Source organism: Berghia stephanieae, chromosome 9, assembly GCF_034508935.2.
Source record: "Berghia stephanieae isolate SIO BIC M18660-M18661 chromosome 9, UCSD_Bste_1.3, whole genome shotgun sequence".
NCBI classification, from domain to species: Eukaryota; Metazoa; Mollusca; class Gastropoda; order Nudibranchia; family Aeolidiidae; genus Berghia; species Berghia stephanieae.
This window is the reverse complement of record NC_088368.1, coordinates 33,440,386-33,456,216: the sequence shown is the minus strand read 5'-3', so window position 1 is coordinate 33,456,216 and position 15,831 is coordinate 33,440,386. Positions and strand designations below refer to the sequence as shown.

Sequence of the window (15,831 nt, the reverse complement as noted above, 5' to 3'; positions counted from 1 at the left end):
TGTCAGTTTTTGGACTATTTTAAAAAAATATTCAACCCAGAGAAGTTGTTGACAATGAAATGGGACACAAGTTTATCACAACGTACTTTCTTACAGATCTTATGCTTATCTGTCTGAATTTTAAGTAATGTATGAATGTTTTTATAGCATTTGTTATTGGCTGAAGAAGTGTTTTGAGATCGAAACATGCCGTGTTTGGTATTGTTTTGTTTTTTTTGTTCATTAATGTTTTGCTTTATGGTTTAACTGACAGTTTTACTCAGATTTCTATCTGATGGTTCTAACCGAAATGTGCAGGGGCCCATTAGCTGCAGTTTTCTGTATCAGGTGTGCTTATTCAAATTTAGTGATAATTAAATAAATTTTTTAAAAATTGAACTTTATATAGCGCAATATCCACTAAATGTGCTCAAAGCGCTTTACAATGGGTCCCTGGTCAACAGCAACATTGAACATGTAGGACGGGACATGACGCTTGTTAGGCGATATTATAATTTTTCGGACAAAGACAACGCTGTTAATGGCCAGGTACCCATTTTTACACCTGAGTACGGTGAGAGAATGTGAGTAAAGAGTCTTTCCCAACTAGCGCGAAGCTCGAACCCAGGACCTTCCAATCCGAAAGCGAGTGTCATACCACAAGACCACATAGCCACATACTGATCCAGATTTCAATATATCTATTTTTTATTTGAAACAAAACAGGTGCCCCACAGTGTCCATGAAGATCCTTTCGATACATTAGAATACTTGAGACAACAAGTAAAACAAATTAAAGATGATAATGTTCTCGCCAATGATAACCATGATGTGACTGACTTGTATTGTGAAGATAAAAATAATGAAAATGTTATGGGAGACATAACAATCAATGTTGAAAGAACACGGACTGGAAGCGAAAAAATTAAAAGTGACAGCAATAGTGCTTTGGAACTTGATGCTGATGTAAGTACAGATGATTTTGTTTAGAAAAAAAATAGTACTTTAGTTCTGATAAGTTTGATGAGTTTGTCTCTTTGTACTTGTGTAAAAATTTACAGTAACATTTAATTGTCTCTTTGTGTGTGTATCGTAAAAAAACTAACGTTTGCTGGCTATCACCTAAATATAACGTCAACTGCAAGTTTATATTAGATTGAATTAGATTGGCAAAGAGGCCAGAAAAATGTTCAAACTTATCCCAGATTATATTTTGCTCTCTAAAAAAGAATTATATTGTAATTTACAAAACCTTAATTTGTAAAATCAAACGCTAGAGATGCCTGAAAGACCCATTAAAATGGAGAACTGGGTGGGTTTGTTTTGTTTTTTTTAAACTTCCCATAGGATCACTTGCTGTGTCTTCTGTCGCTCTATATCTGTTTTCTGAGTTTGCTTCCTGAGTTTATTGTCTTTGTCTTGGAATGGGATCAATTAGTTTAGTCCTTTCCCTAGCTGGAGTCCTTGGCTGGGAGAGAAACAGTCAAATGTATAGTTATAGTTTAGGAGATTACATTTTTTTTCCCTTGTAAATCATCTCTCTGTTACGCACTCTTCATTTTTTGTTTTGAATATATACTGGTTTGTAAACATCGTGGGATCCTGTGCTTGAGTCTGGATGAGACTTTAAGGTGATCTGAAATCAAGTACACTGATAGTGGTGTTCTTGGAATCTACATCTGTTCCCTATTTAAACCATTTCCCTCTGTCTTACTTTTTCTCATATTCTCTCAATTCTAGAATTTTTTAATACTATTGTCTTCCTTTTTACTTGCGCTGATGAAATTACCTAAATGTGTCGCAAGCGCAGTAGCCACAGTTACTCACTTTATTTTTCTCAAAACCTTTATTCTGACTCACTGTGTCAATCTGGTACACTGTGTTCTTGCATAATGAATTCCAGCACGCTCTGCAATAGGACACGCTGGAGCTGGGTGACCAAATGTATTGGTTACTTCCCATGAGCATCGGATTTCCATATGCTTGGATTCTTAATGAAGGCATTTATTATAGCTTAAAATTTACCTTAAAGTTAATATGACTTCTATTCCCCTGTAATATCCATTCTCCAACTTGTTTTCTGCCTTTGTCTTGGAATGAGATTACTTGGTTTTGTCCTGACCTTGGCCGTAGTCCATAGCTGGCAGGGAACCAATAAAATTTATAGATATAATTTTTGGGCAATAATATTTTTTACCTTGTAAATCTGTCATGTATCGTTATATTTGTTATTTTTAATATCAGGATTTGTAAACATTTGAGTGTACTCCTCTTAGAGAGGATCTGTGCTTGTGTCTGAATGAGACTTTTAGGTGATCCCAAACTAAATACAGTGATCGTGTGCTGTTGGAATCTATATCCGGTCTCTATTTGAACCATTCCTCTTTGTCTTAATCTTCTCTTCAGTTTTTGTTTGTAAATCGATTTTTTTTTTTTAACCATCCCATCTTCCTTTTTACTGGTGCTTATATATGACTTAAATGTGTTGCAAGCACCGTTAAAACTTAAAAAACAGAAACAAAACATTTAAAAAAGGTCAATTTAAAGCATCAGGTTCACCTCAACATAATACCATTTTGAGATGATTGGTCACAATTACAACTCTGCAGCTATTTTTCTTTTCTTGTTTTTTAAAAAATATTATTATTATTAATCACTTTAAAAGGATTCAATGACATGTTTGACATAATATCTTTATTCCTCATTCCATCTCCTATTCCAGCCTCCTGCAAAAAGGCCAAAATTAGAAGAGTCAACGAGGATATTGGAACAAAACCAGGAAACTGCAACAGAAACAATCTCTACAACTCCAACTACATCACGCACATTCCAGAATGTTTTAGAGAGGTTAAAAGCGGCAGCCGATGACTTAGAATCTATTTGCAGTAGCAATGGTACAACTCCTCCCAGAGACTTTATTGACCAGGCCAGAATTGTACTTTCTCGAATCAATGACTTTGTAGCTGAACCGTCATCTTGGTTTGATAGTCTCTCGTGACTCTTCTGTTACATCAGGCACTTTGACTAACTTAAGATTGAGTTTTAATTATATGAAAAAGCTTAGTACTAGTACATACAGTCCATTCCGGATAATCACAACATCTTGGGATCAACGGAATTGTTGCGATTATCCAAAGTTGAATTTTGTTTACACTTTACACACCTTGGAAAGCGCATGGCCTCATTAAAATGTGTAGTTTTTTTTTGTTTTACAGGGGGGGGGGGGGGGGGGGGGGGGTTTTTTGGTTTGTTTTTGTTTGTTTTTTTGTTTTTTCTCTTAATCGTTGTAAATTCCATCATTTTCCTTTGCATTTCCCTAAGAAGGCATCGAGGATCATCTGTTTTCTTGCTAAGGCCAGATGCTTATAAACATGTTGCTGAATAGTTTCCAATGATGGAAGCAAATATGTTAAAGAGTCTTCTTGAATGAGGCGATGGAGATTGTTCACGATGTCACAGATATCCACACAAACTCAAACCGCAAAGCTCCACCCTCTTTTGTCTCTAATAGAGTGGGTAGCATTAGACCCCCCCCCCAATTGCAATTCTTAAAGCTGCATGATTTCACTCATGATTAAGTTTAATAATGAAATTTTGTTTGATTGGTTTCTTGAATTTGCCACTTTTTGAAGTCAAAAATTTGTTGCGATTAACCGAAGTTTGTTGCAGTTGTTACACAACTGTAACTTTTATATAGAATTAATTCCGTTTATTGGGAAATGTTGCAATTAACCAAAAGTTGCGATTAACCGGAGTAACAACAAGATATGAAGTGAGTAGAAAAGTGCCAGAAGACAATAGAGAATAAAAATTTTTTTCGCGGCGGTGGTGGGGTTTGAACCTGCGACCTTATTGGTACGACAACTCCGCCTGGCAGGTGAGAGCGTGGCTCTACCGTGTGAGCTATCCACGAACACAAAATATTCGTTTCAAACCCAAAGTCATTTCTAGATCCCTCTCTCACCCACTTCTTGAGATCGCCGATTCGTTCGCCACCATCGCGAAGTAATTTTGACCAGCAGTTAAGCTTAATAGCCAATATTCTCATCACAAACATATAACATAGAAACGATTGAGACATTGAGTATGCTCCGGTGTATGGGGTGAATTTTTAATTCAGAAAAGTGAGTGGAGCAGGCACTTATGTTGGTAACAACAAGATATGAAGTGAGTAGAAAAGTGCCAGAAGACAATAGAGAATAAAAATTTTTTTCGCGGCGGTGGTGGGGTTTGAACCTACGACCTTATTGGTACGACAACTCCGCCTGGCAGGTGAGAGCGTGGCTCTACCGTGTGAGCTATCCACGAACACAAAATATTCGTTTCAAACCCAAAGTCATTTCTAGATCCCTCTCTCACCCACTTCTTGAGATCGCCGATTCGTTCGCCACCATCGCGAAGTAATTTTGACCAGCAGTTAAGCTTAATAGCCAATATTCTCATCACAAACATATAACATAGAAACGATTGAGACATTGAGTATGCTCCGGTGTATGGGGTGAATTTTTAATTCAGAAAAGTGAGTGGAGCAGGCACTTATGTTGGTAACAACAAGATATGAAGTGAGTAGAAAAGTGCCAGAAGACAATAGAGAATAAAAATTTTTTTTTTTTTCGCGGCGGTGGGGGTTTGAACCTGCGACCTTATTGGTACGACAACTCCGCCTGGCAGGTGAGAGCGTGGCTCTACCGTGTGAGCTATCCACGAACACAAAATATTCGTTTCAAACCCAAAGTCATTTCTAGATCCCTCTCTCACCCACTTCTTGAGATCGCCGATTCGTTCGCCACCATCGCGAAGTAATTTTGACCAGCAGTTAAGCTTAATAGCCAATATTCTCATCACAAACATATAACATAGAAACGATTGAGACATTGAGTATGCTCCGGTGTATGGGGTGAATTTTTAATTCAGAAAAGTGAGTGGAGCAGGCACTTATGTTGGTAACAACAAGATATGAATACTTCATATCTTGTTGTTACCAACATAAGTGCCTGCTCCACTCACTTTTCTGAATTAAAAATTCACCCCATACACCGGAGCATACTCAATGTCTCAATCGTTTCTATGTTATATGTTTGTGATGAGAATATTGGCTATTAAGCTTAACTGCTGGTCAAAATTACTTCGCGATGGTGGCGAACGAATCGGCGATCTCAAGAAGTGGGTGAGAGAGGGATCTAGAAATGACTTTGGGTTTGAAACGAATATTTTGTGTTCGTGGATAGCTCACACGGTAGAGCCACGCTCTCACCTGCCAGGCGGAGTTGTCGTACCAATAAGGTCGTAGGTTCAAACCCCACCACCGCCGCAAAAAAATTTTTATTCTCTATTGTCTTCTGGCACTTTTCTACTCACTTCATATCTTGTTGTTACCAACATAAGTGCCTGCTCCACTCACTTTTCTGAATTAAAAATTCACCCCATACACCGGAGCATACTCAATGTCTCAATCGTTTCTATGTTATATGTTTGTGATGAGAATATTGGCTATTAAGCTTAACTGCTGGTCAAAATTACTTCGCGATGGTGGCGAACGAATCGGCGATCTCAAGAAGTGGGTGAGAGAGGGATCTAGAAATGACTTTGGGTTTGAAACGAATATTTTGTGTTCGTGGATAGCTCACACGGTAGAGCCACGCTCTCACCTGCCAGGCGGAGTTGTCGTACCAATAAGGTCGCAGGTTCAAACCCACCACCGCCGCGAAAAAAATTTTTATTCTCTATTGTCTTCTGGCACTTTTTACTCACTTCATATCTTGTTGTTACCAACATAAGTGCCTGCTCCACTCACTTTTCTGAATTAAAAATTCACCCCATACACCGGAGCATACTCAATGTCTCATCGTTTCTATGTTATATGTTTGTGATGAGAATATTGGCTATTAAGCTTAACTGCTGGTCAAAATTACTTCGCGATGGTGGCGAACGAATCGGCGATCTCAAGAAGTGGGTGAGAGAGGGATCTAGAAATGACTTTGGGTTTGAAACGAATATTTTGTGTTCGTGGATAGCTCACACGGTAGAGCCACGCTCTCACCTGCCAGGCGGAGTTGTCGTACCAATAAGGTCGCAGGTTCAAACCCCACCACCGCCGCGAAAAAAATTTTTATTCTCTATTGTCTTCTGGCACTTTTCTACTCACTTCATATCTTGTTGTTACCAACATAAGTGCCTGCTCCACTCACTTTTCTGAATTAAAAATTCACCCATACACCGGAGCATACTCAATGTCTCAATCGTTTCTATGTTATATGTTTGTGATGAGAATATTGGCTATTAAGCTTAACTGCTGGTCAAAATTACTTCGCGATGGTGGCGAACGAATCGGCGATCTCAAGAAGTGGGTGAGAGAGTGATTAACCGGAGTGGACTGTAGTAATTATTACACTGTCCACATTTGGAATTAAAAACAGGGAGTCTTACTTCTAACTAATGTGTGACAAATGGTGATGAACAATTGGTTGTTTCAACTGTTGTGGTGAGTGGAATGGACAGCAGTCGACTGGTTTTAAATATTGATCTGATCACCAATAGAGCGCTCCAAGTTGAGCCTGATCTTGCACCCGAAGGTGGTTAGTGTATTGATGTGGCTATTATAGAACCAAACAGCATCTATTAATTTGTATCCTTTGACTATTTTGAGGAGGTTGAAATTTTTGACTGTCAAATCCTGAAATATCATTCAATTCTTTGGGATATTGCAGAACCATGTCACGGTCATGAATTTGACAATGATTGGACCTGACGTTATTCCGCCTTCCAGTACGATGGAACATGTCCAAATGACTAGCGTCAGTGCAATAGTTGATTAGTTATTTATTAAACACAGTATTTTATAAAGACATTCATCTGTCAACTCATGTATTTCCTCTTGGATGCCAAATATAATTACCAAATTTCTCCTTTAATATATTTCAAGTTCATTGGAATTGCTAAAATTTTGTTTTATAAAATTAAAAAAGAACATTTGAAATGTCTCGTTGGGGTTAATAATTAATTTGCCCATGTCGTCCTCTATCTTTGGGTTTTCAAACGGTCTTTGATTTATTAGTCTTACAGCTTTGTACATTGTTTGATCGTTGTTGCATCTACTAATATCAAATTTTTTGTCCACCTCTTCATTCCTAATTTCGATTACTCTATGCCTTATACAGAGAAGGAGAAAGACAGAAACTAAAATACGAATGAAACAAAAACACTAAATATCTCAAATAAAACTCACAATTTCACTGTAAAAATATCCTGGTAGTAAAAGGAATTTCAATCCGATATTGCACAACTACAAATCCACAATATAAGTGAATAGCTGTAAAACAATTGAAAATGCACAGCTTAGGTGAAAAGCAGCCTCTCAGCGCTAAGTACACTACACACTTTGTCAATGTCATGTACATTTTCTCATCAACAAAGTATTATTGCAATTCATGGTGAGATGATATAACATCGAATAATTGATAAAACAATCGAGGCTTATCTGTAAGGTGATGATTGTTTTGGATTTCACCGAGTTTGTAGACGGAGCAGAGTTGTAACATGAGAACCACACGATGCCAATCCTACAAGTCACACTTCAGAGAATGCTCAAAGGCATAGTTTGATTAAAAACACAATTATAGACCATAGCAAAGAGGTGAATGTCCCGTAAGTTTACTCTAAAGTCTCATGTTACAACGAAGCGAATGTCGGGAAACGAGGTGAAATTGATAAAACAATCGAGGCTTGCCTGTAAGGTGACGATTGTTTTGGATTTCACCGAGTTTGTCAACAGAGCGAAGCTGTAACTAGCCCTCCCTATAATTTGGGATAGTGAGATGAATTATTACAAAAGTGCAGTTTGATTTTGATAACTCCGTGTAGTTTATGTCTAGAGCATGAATAGTTATTGATCTTTGTCCTGACAAAAGTGCTAACAACATATGTCATTTCAAAGTTAATTCCTTAAGTCTGAGATTTTGGTGAGGGTACCAACCTTCTAAAAAATTTAACACTGATTCGACATTCCAAGTTGTAATTTTGTCTATTGTCGGAAAGAAGGCCTACTTTCAAATACTCCTTTCATGAATCGTTTTACACAACTCATTTCACCACATTTTTCACTAGAGTTATCAAATTTGAGATAGCGTGACAGAGCTGACCTAGCAATACAAATTGAAGAAAAAGACTGATTATCATTATACAATTCTGCATTAAAAAATTCACTGTACATGTTACAGGTGGAGAAATGTGATTAACTTTTCTCCTATTTGCACATTTTCTCCATTTCTTAATACATGAATTATAGCTTTTCCTTGTTTCTGGTCTCCATGAAGCCATGAGCATTCCGGCTGCCCCTTCAGAAAAACCCTCGTCTTCGAATCGTCTCCTGATACATTGCATACCATCAACTGCATCGTCTTGTAGAGAGGGTGAATTTTCTCTGACAAGTTGGGAAGTGACAGCAGGTTCTTCTTTGCTGGTAGCAGGACTGGCTGGTACACTAACATTTTCATGATCACTGGAAAAAGGGCTGGGTTGGCCAATACGGTGTGACCACCAAGCCTGTGGCTTGATCTCTTGATTTTCTGAAGTACTCTGAGAATGAGACAGAATGGGGGAAAAGCAGAGGAATCAAATTTCTTCCAGTATGATATGAACGCATCAATGGCAAATGGCCCTGGGTCAGGTCTGAATGATGCATATGTTGGACATTGATTATTTAGCCTGGAGGCAAACAGGTCGATTTCTGGTGACCATTTGAATTTGGATCTTTATTTAAATGCCATTTTGCATCCAAATTTACGTTTCTACCTTCATGATCAGCTTCGATGTTATCTTTTCCTAGCAATACAATTTTCCATAACAGATGATGATGACAACTCCGAATCATTATTGCGCTTTCTAAACAGCTGAGTGCCATTAGCATAAAAAGGAAAATCATTGGGAAAGGTGGATAACATATCAGAAAGGGGAGCAGTATAGATCGTAAAAAGGAGGCACTCCACAAGTTAATTTGGATGGAGTTGGTACATGGTTTTCTTTAATTACTGAGTTCTTTCAAACAAATATTCCTTTAACCAGTCCAAAGCTGTGCCACTTATATAAAATTGATCACGTTGTCTAGTCAAAAGTAAATTTTGATCGATAGTGTCAAATGCGGCAATTAAATTTAGTAAAACGAGCATCGCAGCACTTTTTTTATCTAAATCATTTACAATATCATTAAAGGCTTTAAGTAATGCCGTTTCTGTGCTATGTGAGACTTTGTAGGCAGATTGAAATTTAACATTTAGGCATTCGTCTGTATATGGTTAATAAGATGAGCAGCAACGACTTTTTCAATTAATTTTGAAATGAAATTCAAATTTGACACGGGTCCAAAATTCTTTAGCTCATTGCAGTCAAGATTTGCTTTTTTCTTCAAGACATGTTTCAGCATATTTGGAAAATCGGGCAACATTAGACTTTCATTTACAATGAATGCAATAGCTAGAGTAAGACAATTTGCACATGCCTTTATGGGCCAAGTTGGGGTTTTATCTAGCGGGCATGATTTATAAGGCATATCTGACAATATTTTTTTAACTTCCTCTATTGTTACGGGCTCAAACGATGTTAACGTTTAATAATCGTTGTTCGTAGTTTTAGTTGGTCGTGTCGTGCAGGAAAGTGTTGTGTCCCTCTGTCGTGTCCCATCAGTTGATGTTGCTCTTTCAGGTGAGGTCAAGTGCTTAGTCGTTGTGTTCATTGGTGAAGTCACATGGCTTGCTATTTCAACTTGTGATGTCGTGCTGGGATGTGGATAAGATGGTATTGTGGCGCTGTCATCAACTTCCTGCCCAATGTTGTAAATTTTCTCTGTGAAAAAGGTGTTGGATTTGTCACAGTTCTTTTGGGCATGTATTTGTTGGTAGATTTGTTGTATTCGATGGTGTGATCATTTCTTTGACAGTATCATAAAGCTTTTTAGAATCACGTTTGTTTTTTTATTAGAGTATCCTTCATATATTGCCACCTGGTACTGACTTAATAGTTGATTGGTATCATTTTTTGCATTTTTATACATTTGTTTGTGAATTTCTAGTCCAGACTTTCACCAAATACGTTCCTAATAACGCCTGTCATGTTTAGCCTGACAGATATTTTTCGGAAGTGTACCATTTACAATTTGGTCTTAAGACGATCGTTTTGGATTGGAGGGGCGCTTGTTTTTCTAGGCAATTATTAAGAGATGTGTAGAGAAGATCTATTTTCTCTTTGACGCCATGCATATAATTTCATAACTTTATCATGCACTGTACACCGATTTGAAATCGGGACATGGACATTGACCTTAAAAAATACTGGATGGTGGGTGGTCTGAAATGTCGGGGCTTCCGATCCCGATCTCACTAGTGGAAGTATCGATAGACCATGTGATAACAAAGTCGAGGGTGTGTCCACCCTCATGAGTTGGTCACTTGACATTTTGTGAAAGATTGAATACTTCTAGAAGTTTGGTGAATCTCAGGCATGAAAATTAAAATCACCTAGGATAATAATTTCTCCATTCTCTGTGTTTTTTCCATGGAGAAAGTCTTCAAACTCTTTTATAAAAGCTGTATTCATACTCTTGCTTTTAGTTGATGGTGGTGGTGGTCTGTAAATGGTTACGATGTTAAAGTGTCTGTTATTATGGTTAAAGTGATTTTCGAGGCATTCAAATGAGTTGAAATTTTGTTTTTCTACTATGATAATTTTCAATTTGTCTCTGAAAACACACATCAAACCACCTCCATGCCTGTAGTCTCTATTTTCTTGATATGAGTAGCTGCTGGAGATTATCTCGTTTATTGTTATAGTGTCGGAAGATTGAGCCAAGTTTCTCTAATAAAGAATAGGTCCAATTTGTTTTCGACAATAAAATCCTTTATAAACATTCCTTTGTTTTACATTCAAGAGAGCACATTTCAAATCGTTTTCGTCATTTGTACTCTTTTGTTGTTGTCACTGTTTTTATTTATGTTGCAGCTGCTGTTAATGTAGTTGTTGATGTTCAGGTCGTCGTTGCTGTGATTCTTGATGTTGTTGTTGTTGTCGTTTTTGCTTTTGTTGTATTTGCCGTTATTGTTCTTATTGTTGTTCTTGTTGTTGTTGCTGTCGTTGTTGTTGCAGTTTTTGTCGTTGTTGCTGTTGCAGTTCATGGTGTTGTTCTTGTTCTTGTTATTAGTCTGTAGTGTGATGAATCACATTGATTACCCTTATACTTATACTTGCTTTTGTTATTATTATGAATTATATCAGGTAGATAATTTATATAGATATTGAACAATAAAGGACCAAGTACACTGCCTTGAGGGACCCCACTAGTTGCGCCTCTGAAATCAGAAAAACTTTCACCCATGATCAGAAAAACTTTCACCCACGACAGCCCGTTGTGTACGGATAGTTTTAAAAAATACAATCCATTCATAAATATTACCAGTAATTCCATAACCTTTAAGTTTTGAAAATAACCTATGTTGTGGCACAGAATCGAAAGCTTTCCTGAAATTCAAATATATAACATCAATATTGCACTTTTCATCAATACATCTTGTAAAATCATCCATTACTTTCTTGTAATAACCGAGTTATACAAGAGCGTCCTTTTCTAAGTAACTATTTTCTTTTTAACTATACTCTCTAAAACATTACAAAGAAAGCACGTTAGACTTATTATTTATTAGTTATTATACTTGTTTTTGTTATTATTATGAATGGTTTTACTTAGTGATCGCTAACCAATCCATGCAATTGTATTTTGAATTGCTGGTCTATATTGTAAAAAATAAATGATTGAACTTACCAGAATAACTTGTGTCAATCATTACATATTTGTCTTTGTTGACAATGTCTTTACTCAGGACTCGTTTTCTTTTCTGGGTGGGGTCCTTTGACTCCCATGATGGGCAGGCGGTCACTTGCTGTGTCTTCAATCCCCTTATATTTGTTTTCCGAGTTGCTTTCTGTATTTTGCCTGCTTGGTTTTGTCCTGGCTTTTGCAGAGTCCTTAGCTGAGAGGGAATCAGTGAAATGTCTAGTATTAGTTTCGGGAGATGTTTTTTTTTCCTTGTAAATTATCTCTCTGTTATGTACTGGCTATATTCTGTAAACATTTGAGTGTATATCTCTGTGGGATCATTTATGGATGAGATTATTATGTGATCTCAAACCAAGTACGCACGCTGATAGTATGGTCTTGGAATCTACATCTGTTCCCTATTTGAACCGGCAGACAATAGCATAGCATGGGAGAGGGAAACACAGTTTCCAACACATAGAGTCCCGTATGAAAAAAAAAGGACCTAATCCAAGTCTAAGATCTAGCCAAACAAAGTCATCTCATTTCACCGCAAAAGCAGAAAACTGTATGGAATAAGGATAGTAATAATATTAATATATTAGTTTGCACATCGCTATATTATGCAGACTCTTGGCGCTTGAAAAAAAAACGATCTTTTATATAGAGCAATATCCACTAAATGTGCTCAAAGCGCTTTACAAAGGGTCCCTGACCAACAGTAACATGTAGAACGAGACATAACGCCTGTCAGGCGACATACAATTGTTTTCATGACAGTCAATGTTCTTGACGGCCAGGTACTCATTTTACACCAAAGTATGGTGAGAGAAAGTTAGTAAATAGCCTTTTCCAAGGACTCAACTATGCGCTGAATGAGGCGCGAACCCAGGACCTTCCTATCACATAGCCGCACAAATATAAAATATTATACAGTAAAACCCCAATAAACTTAATTTGAAGGTCCTGTTTTGACTTGGTTCGGTCTTCACGCTGGGTTTTGTCTCTGGTCTCACCACAGTAACTCCCATAGTGGGCAGGGGGGTACATACTGTGTCTTCTATCCCCTTATATCTGTTTTCCAACTTGCTTTCTGTCTTTGTCTTGGCTTGAGATTACTTGGTTTTGTCCTGGCCCTGGCTGGAGTCCTAGATGGGAGGGAAACAGTCAAATGCATAGTTATTGTTTTGGGAGATGATATTTTTTTCCTTGTAAATCATCTCTCTGTAATGTATTATTGTTATTTTAATGTATAATGTAGGCATTTGAGTGTATTCCTCTTTGTTAGATTTTGTGCTTGTGTCTGGATGAGACTTATAGGTGATCTCAAACTAGGTGCATTGGTGGTATGCTCTTGGAATCTACATCTGATCCTTATTTGTTCCCAGTTCCCCTATGTCTTACTTTTTCTTGGGTTCTTTAATTGTAATTCTTGAACTTTTTACTGTCCCATTTTCTTCCTTTTTACTGGCGCTGATATAACCTAAATGTGTTGCAAGCGCCGTAAAACCCTTAAAAACAAAAACAAAAAAATCACCACAGTAACTAAAAATTGAGAAGTGTAAATGTTGCTGCTCGAAGCTCGAAGAAATAAATAATAACGTGAAGTTGAATGTAAGCTTCAATTTAATTACAAAAACAGATCAAATGAACGTTTCAGGTTTCCCCTTTATCAACAAAACAGGATGATTGAAACACCACAGATGAATGAGTTAACTACGCCACTACCACATCATCTCATTCATCTATTACTAAAAATGAGAAGGAAGTCTGTCAAAGAAATGCAAGTAATTGATAAAGTACAGTGGAATCCGCATAAAGTCAACACTTCTTGTCCCAAATTTTCCTTTCTTTATCTAAAGTGTGTTCCATTGATAATGGATAAAGTCAACCATGTCTTTCTGGTCCGGCGGTTTTGACTTTATCAGGATTCTGATCTCTTGGGGTCTACATCTGTTTCCTATTTGAACCAATTCCCCTTTGTCTTACCTTTTCTTGGGTGCTTTAATTGTAATTCTGAAACTTTTTATTATCCCATTTTCTTCCTTTTTACTGGCGCTGATATGACCTTAATGTGTTGCAAGCGTCGTAAAAACCCTTAAAAACAAAAACAAAAAAACAACGGTCAATATTTTCTAGGAATCAAACGGTTTTTTTAACTAATAAAATATAAACAAACAAACAAACAAACGAAACCACAAAAAAATAAAAAATCTATTTTGTTTGATTATAAAATATTCATACTTTATTTTGTTTTCTCACTAAACACAGAACTGAGAAAGCACAATGATGAAGCCGTAAGAAAACACACCGTTCAGCTATGACATTTAATAATTTTGAATAATCGACCACGTTTGTGAAGTGGGCCACGTATTAGAGATGGTTGGTGGGACGGACACGAATGCGAAACAATAAATATTAATTAGTAGAAGCAAAGCACGAGATTTGTGACACGTCCCCAGGGTCACTCGGACGGACAAACATAGGAGGTTCAACAAACAATATAGGTAGAACGAAGATGACGTCACTCAGGTCTTTGTTATTATTTTTTGCCATCCGCGTTTATGAGTAATTCTCACAAAACTGTATTAACAAGACTATAACCGTTTAAGGTTACACATAAGTTTTGTGTGTTGGTCCGTTATACTTCCGGATGGCAATACTGTGAGCTTCTTAGCCAATATATATATATATATAATATATATATAATATATATATATAATATATTATTATTTATATATATATATATATATATATATATATATATATATATATATATATATATATATATATATTATATATAAATTATATATATATATATATATAATATATATATATATACTAGTAAAAAGCCCGCAATTTCGCGGGGAAAGAACAATTTTCATTCGATATTGTACCCACCATCATTTAATGAGGGCAGATTGGTAAACAACGTTGTCTGTGTAACTTGGTACATCCTCTGTTGATTTTTCTGTGTGGCCCAACATGAAGTGTAAGCCACTATAGCCTCTGACCCGTGACACAGCAACAGACAGCTGTCCGTGTGTGAAAACAGTTTGCGGTAAGAAAATCAACTGCGAAAATAAATCTGAAGTAGCAGACGTGAGCAGAGCTGAAAGACGATCCTGGGATCGAAAACTTACCTTACAGTAATACAGTACTCTGGTGATCATGAATGGTGGCGTTTTTATGCACATCCACTGGAGGTGTACAAAAATTCACCGTTTTTATGCACCCCCGTTGGCGGTGCTGGTTGATTAATGAAAATGTTGCTGCTTGAAGCTCGAAGGAAAAAATAACGATAAGTGTTGAATTGTAAGCCTCAATTTAATAGACGAAGACAAACTGTGGACGTTTCTGATTTCCCCTTTATCAACAACCTAAGGACGAATGAGAGATGTGTAGTGTGAATAGCGTTAATAAGGTAAATAGACATAAACAATGATGTTTTGAAAGTTTTGAAGTTTTTGAAAAATAACAACAACAAAGAAGAAGAAGAAAAAAAAAGCCCAATAAAATGACAAAGACGCAGTAAACGAATACACTGATGATAATGATAAAATATTATAAAATGATAACAATCGACGTTTACATATAACGTCTAAATGCACGTCGATAACATTGAATTGTACCGATGTTGTTTTTAAAATATACTAATAATAAATAATGATAATAATAATAATAATAATAATAATAATAATAATAATAATAATAATATATAATAAAAGATTAATTTAAGGTTTTAAATGTATGTCCAGTAACTATAACAACACAAATGATATCTTTCTCAATAAAGTAAACTTTTTTTTTTTAATGTCCACAATGGGATTCAACCCAGTACTTTCAAGGTTAGAGTCTGACAGCTTATCTACTGCGCTACGGAGCCAGCTGCTGACTGCTCATAACTTTTAATAAGGTCTTTCTAAAGGATCTAAAACCTTATTTTTACCTTCAATGCAACTTCTATTTTCTGGTTTTAAATTTCGATTTTTTAGATTATTATTATTAATTATTAATTTATTATCAAAGAAGATAAACCTGAGTATTATCGA

The 15,831-nt window shown here is 36.5% G+C and overlaps 2 protein-coding genes across 3 annotated transcripts in view; both read left to right on the top strand.

Annotated features, from left to right (window-relative positions):
- LOC144980086 (FIGNL1-interacting regulator of recombination and mitosis-like) overlaps positions 1-3,191 on the top strand; it is a 32,868-nt gene extending 29,677 nt beyond the window's left edge. Inside the window, exons 23-24 of the mRNA XM_078927579.1 lie at positions 706-945; positions 2,702-3,191. Of these exons, the coding sequence (XP_078783705.1) occupies positions 706-945; positions 2,702-2,977 (516 nt within the window). The 3' untranslated portion in view covers positions 2,978-3,191. The remainder of the gene's footprint in view (positions 1-705; positions 946-2,701) is intronic.
- Positions 1-15,831, top strand: part of LOC144980094 (uncharacterized) — a 344,852-nt gene that overhangs the window by 292,842 nt on the left and 36,179 nt on the right. The window lies entirely within an intron of this gene.